The sequence below is a fragment of the Salmo trutta genome, chromosome 18 (assembly GCF_901001165.1).
Source record: "Salmo trutta chromosome 18, fSalTru1.1, whole genome shotgun sequence".
In the NCBI taxonomy this organism is placed as follows: Eukaryota; Metazoa; Chordata; class Actinopteri; order Salmoniformes; family Salmonidae; genus Salmo; species Salmo trutta.
The window spans coordinates 55,731,470-55,737,469 of NC_042974.1; the positions used below are offsets into that span (position 1 = coordinate 55,731,470).

General features: G+C 44.7%; 1 protein-coding gene across 7 annotated transcripts in view; it reads left to right on the forward strand.

Moving 5' to 3' along the window:
* The window catches only part of LOC115153551 (uncharacterized), a 74,799-nt gene that overhangs the window by 49,701 nt on the left and 19,098 nt on the right, over positions 1–6,000 (forward strand). For all 7 annotated transcript variants that reach the window (XM_029699123.1, XM_029699125.1, XM_029699129.1 and 4 more), the window contains one exon: positions 3,822–3,877. In XM_029699123.1, coding sequence (XP_029554983.1) covers positions 3,822–3,877 — 56 coding nt within the window. The remainder of the gene's footprint in view (positions 1–3,821; positions 3,878–6,000) is intronic.

Below are 6,000 nucleotides of genomic sequence, written 5' to 3' on the forward strand. Positions count from 1 at the left end.
GATCATGATGATTATAAGACATAAGGGGGTCATATATTGTATGCTTATGACAAGTCTAGTCTAACTGAATTAAAATGCATTATATACCTGCTGGTTTTAAGTACTGTAAAGTGTTACCGAACTGCTTCTTTGGATAATGGGCTGTAACTGGCAGGTTCCAGGCTCAGTGCTCTTTATAGTGTACTTCTTTTGACCAGGGACCGTAGGGCACTTTGTAGGGAATAGGGTTCCATTTGGGACGCTGACATCCATTTACTGAGGCAGGTTCAGCAGGTAATGATAGAGTTCCAGGTTAAGTCCTTTTAATGTAGAGTATATTTCATGAAGCCAGTGACTGATGCAAGAGTTTCTATACCAACAATTATTAGTTAATACTTGCTGTAAGCACCTTTTGGAAGCCATTACATCTGTAAATCCTATTGAATGAGATTGTACCAACTCTTAGGTCAACATATAAGATTCAGTCCAATTGCTCAAGCTCAATACATTTGCTTGGGAATCATTGGACAGCAATGGCCCTGGAGGAGATGGTTGCTGATTTTAGGGGCTCCTAATCAATTGTGCTATTGTGTTTAACTTACTTTGTACATAATGTTTCTGCCAAGGTCTCTTATGACCGAAAAGAGCTTTGGGATATCAGGACAGCGATAACTCCCCTCGCACGAAGATTTTTTTCTTTAACGAGTCGACGCAAAGGATTTACTTCAGACGAGGCCCAAATCCCTGTCAATCGCTTGAAGAGACGGAGATATCGGGGACGTAGTTTGGGATGCCTTGTAAGGATCCGAAGGCAAGTGGGTAATCCGCCTCTACCATCAGTCCTATTAGCCAACGTGCAATCATTGGATAATAAAATCGATGAGCTCTGATCAAGACTAACCTACCAACGGGACATTAAAAACTGTAATATCTTCTGTTTAACCAAGTCGTTGCTGAACGACGACATGGATAACATACAGTTGGCTGGGTTTTCCATACATCGGCATAGATAGAACAGCTGCCTCTAAGACAAGAGGTGGCGGTCTGTCTATTGTTGAGTAACAGCTTGTTCACAAAATCTAATATTAAGGAAGTCCCAAGGTTTTTGTCATCTGATGTAGAGTAGCTGTAGGCAACACTATTTACCAAGAGTTTATCTATATTTTACATAGCTGTCTATTTACCACCACAAACCGATGCTGGCACTAAGACCACACTCAACAAGCTGTATAAGGCCATAAGCAAAGAAGAAAATGCTCATCCAGAGGTGGCGCTCTTAGTGGCCAGGGACTTTAATGCAGGGGAACTTAAATCAGTTTTGCTTCAGTTTTGCTTCTACCAGCATGTTACATGTGCAACCAGAGGGGAAAAAATCTCTAGACCACCTTTACTCCACACACAGATGCGTACAAAGCTTTCCCTCGCCCTCCATTTGGCAAATCTGACCATAACTAAAGCAGGAAGTACCAGTGACTCGCTCAATATGGAAGTGCTCAGATGACGCAAATGCTAAGCTACAGGAATGTTTTGCTAGCACAGACTGGATGTTCCGGTATTCTTTCAATGGCATTGAGGAGTACACCACATCAGTCACTGGCTTTGTGAATAAGGACATTGATGACGTCGCCCCACAGTGACTGTACGTACATACATACCCCAACCAGAAGTCATGGCAAAAATTACAGGCAACATCCACACTGAGCTAAAGGGTAGAGCTGCCGCTTTCAAGGAGCGGGACTCTAACCCGGAAGCTTTGAAGAAATCCCGCTATGGCCTCCGATGAACCATCAAACAGGCAAAGCATCAATATAGGACTAAGATTGGATCGTACTACACCGGCTCCAACACTCGTCGGATGTGGCAGTGCTTGCAAGCTATTACGGACTACAAAGGGAAGCACAGCCGCGAGCTTCCGAGTGACACAAATCTACCAGACGAGCTAAATTACTTAAATGCTCGCTTCAAGGCAAGCAACACTGAAGCATGCATGAGAGCACCAGCTGTTCAAGATGACTGATCACGGTCTCCGTAGCCGATGTGAGTAAGATCTTTAAACAGGTCAACATTCACAAGACTGCAGGGCCAGACGGATTACCAGGACGTGTATTCCGAGCATGCGCTGACCTACTGGCAAGTGTCTACACTGACATTTTCAAACTGGCCCTGACCGGGTCTGTAATACCAACATGTTTCAAGCAGACCACCATAGTCTCTGTATCCAAGAACATGAAGGCAACCTGCCTAAATGCCTACCAACCCGTAGCACTCACGTCTGTAGCATGAAGTGCTTTGACAGGCTGGTCATACCTCACATCAACACCATTATCCCAGAAACCCTAGACTCACTCCAATTTGCATACCACCCCAACAGATCCACTGATGATGCAGTCTCTATTGCACTCCACACTGCCCTTTCCCACCTGGACAAAAGGAACACCTACGTGAGAATTCTATTCATTGACTACAGCTCAGTGTTCAACACCATAGTGCCCTCAAAGCTCATCACTAAGCTAAGGACCCTGGGACTAAACACCTCCCTCTGCAACTGGATCCTGTACTTCCTGACGGGCCACCCCCAGGTGTTAAGGGTAGGTAACACATCTGCCACACTGATCCTCATGGGTGCGTGCTCAGTCCCCTCCTGTACTCCCTGTTCAACCATGACTGCATGGCCAAGCACGACTCCAACATCATTAAGTTTGCCGACGACACAACAGTGGTAGGCCTGATCACGGACAACGATGAGACAGCCTATAGACCTGGCAGTGTGGTGCCAGGATAACAACCTCTCCCTCAACGTGATCACGACAAAGATGATTGTGGACTACAGGAAAATGAGGGCCGAGCACGTCCCCATTCTCATCGACAGGGCTGTAGTGGAGCAGGTCGAGAGCTTCAAGTTCATTGGTGTCCATGTCACCAACAAACTGTCATGGTCCAAACACACCAAGACAGTCATGAAGAGGGCACGACAACGCATATTCCCCCTCAGGAGACTGGAAAGATTTGTCATGGGTCCTCAGATCCTCAAGGTTCTACAGCTGCACCATCGAGAGCATCCTGACTGGTTGCATCACTGCCTGGTATGGCAACTCAGTACATCATCACTGGGGCCAAGCTTCCTGCCATCCAGGACCTCTATACTGATGTCAGAGGAAGGAAGACCCTAAAAATTGTCAGACTCTAGCCACCCTAGACCCCCCCCCCCCATCATTTATGCTGCTGCTACTCAGTTTATCTATGCTTAGTCACTTTAGCTTTTTTATTTACTTCAGTTCATTTTAGTAAATCAGCCCTTATCCAAGAACGTATTTAAGTAAGCATTTCACTGTTGTATTCGATGCATAAACTGATTTAAACTTGTCTCTGCTTTTCAAGCAAATTTAATTCAGGACTGAGACTGGAACAATCAACACCTATTGGAAAGCCATTCTGGTCTGACTTTGGCATTAGTTTGATTGTCCTGCTGAAAAATATAGACAACTTTTTAATGATTTGAAAGAATTTCAATACATTTTCTTTCACTTAGAAAATGTGGACTAGATTGGTAGGAAAATATCTTATGTCATCTTTTTTTAATTAAATTTATTTTAAGGCTGTAAAATGTGGGGTGTTGACTTTCACTAAGCACTGTAATTGCCCGGTCTTTGGAAGGACGACAAGTGTATAGATCAGGAACAGCATGTTCAATGTCTCCATGTTTTCAAAACCATTTGGAGCTTAGTTTCCATTATGTCCATAAAGTCCTTTGGTGGGACCTCTTATGTTTGCAACATCCAGTTGTTTTTTTCTAGTGAAAGGGTGTGTGTGTGTAATACTGTGTATCTTATGTTTTCTCCCAGAGTGGCCTTCTCTCCAGCCTTTCCTTGACCGACTTCTCCAGGCTTTTCCATCCTGGGTGAGTTAACACGCATGCACGCATGCACGCACACACGCACGCACGCGCGCACACACACACGCACACCCCTGTACCCCCTCTCCACTCCCATAACATTGCAACTACACAAACATGTCATTGGATGGGTATTCTAATTTCTTGGTAACAATTAGATACCTTACTGTAACGGTTTTCCATTTAAAATGGTAAAGACAGGCGGTAGTTTCATCAGCTGTTGTGCAATATGATTTTTGACTGCACTGGGCCTATAAAACCAGTAGGCTTCTCCAGTCGGAGATGACGTTACATAAATAAATAAAAAATTGAGGATCAAAACACCATAAAGGCAGAGGCTTATTTACATTGTGGTCCTCCTCGGCGTTGCTTGTTGCTTAGTGTTGGTCAGTCTGGCATGAAGACCAAATAAAACCTGTTTGTCACTGCTCCCTCCAATTGAAGTGTAAGTGGGGAGCGTACACACACATACACACTCCTGTAGACCACTTATGGAGTAGGACACAGCAGGCTTCTCTCTTCTCTCAGCCTCTGTGTGGGGGGGATCACAGTAGGCCTGTTCCTTGGCTCCTAGGCCTGGTTGTGTGATCTGATATTCTGGTGTTACAGCTACTACTCCTGTCTGACTTGTAATTTACTCCGCAAGACAACGTCCCCTAACAGCGGCACAGCACTTTCACCTGCAGGCTTTAGACAGAAGATATGATTTGAAGAGGGGATTGAGGGAGATGGAGGGAGGGAGATGTGGTGGAGGGAGGGTCTGCGAGGGAGTGTGAGGAGAAAAGATGGAGGGGGAGGGAAGGAGACAAAGATAGAAGACAGGAGATGGAGAGAACGAGCTAGTCAGATGAGATGGATGTCCACTCGTGCTAGTGGGTGATATTGAGAATGCAATCTTGGAGAAGTTCAGAGGTCGTATATCCTAGTGGGATTCAGAGGGATAAGATACAACCAACACATCTCTAACACTGAAAGAAAGCAGACAGACAAAACAAAGCTAAAACACAGATACGACAACATGCAGCCACCATAGTTACCACACACACTAAAGCCAGGTGGACAGTTTCTCACATATTAAACCACTTTTTATTTTGTCTTGCCAACGTAATGGTTCGCAGACTAAGCTACAGACGGGTGTCGCACACTACGAGATTCTTCACTTGGTCGTGAGGATTCTCGATAACGTTTCGCAAAAATGTGATAAGATTTAACATAGCTATGAGCTGTGGCTCAAATCAAATGTTATTAGTCACGTGTGAAAATACAACAGGACCTTACAGTGAAATGCTTACTTATGTGTTATTGACTGTACTTTTGTTTATCCCACATGTAACTCTGTTTTTTTGTCACACTGCTTTGCTTTATCTTGGCCAGGTCGCAGTTGTAAATGATAACTTGTTCTCAACTGGCCTACCTGGTTAAATAAAGGTGAAATAAATAAAAACTACAAAAAACAATGCAGTTAAAAAAAAATACAAATAAGAAAGAAAAGTAACAAGTAATTAAAGAGCAGCAGTAAAATAATAGCGAGACTATATATACAGGGGGGTACTGGTTAGTTGAAGTAATATGTACATGTAGGTAAAGTTATTAAAGTGACTATGCATAGATGATAACAACAGAGTAGCAGTGGTATAAAAAAGAGGGGGGGTAATTTGATTAGATGTTCAGGAGTCTTGTGGCTTGGGGGTGGAAGAGAAGCTGTTTAGAAGCCTCTTGGACCTAGACTTGGCTCTACGGTACCGCTTGCCTTCCGGTAGCAGAGAGAACAGTCTAGGGTGGCTGGATAATTATTATTTTTTAATTACCCCTTTTTTTTCTCCCCAATTTTGTGGTATCCAATTGGTAGTAGTTACAGTCTTGTCTCATCGCTGCAACTCCCGTACGGACTCGGGAGAGGCGAAGGTCGAGAGCCATGCGTCCTCCCAATCAAGCCGCACTGCTTCTTGACACAATGCACATCCAACCCGGAAGCCAGCCGCACCAATGTGTCGGAGGAAACAACACCGTACACCTGGCGACCTGGTCACTGCGCCCGGCCCGCCACAGGAGTCGCTAGTGCGCGATGAGACAAGGATATTCCTGCCGGCCACACCCTCCCTAACCCGGACAACGCTGGGCCAATTGTG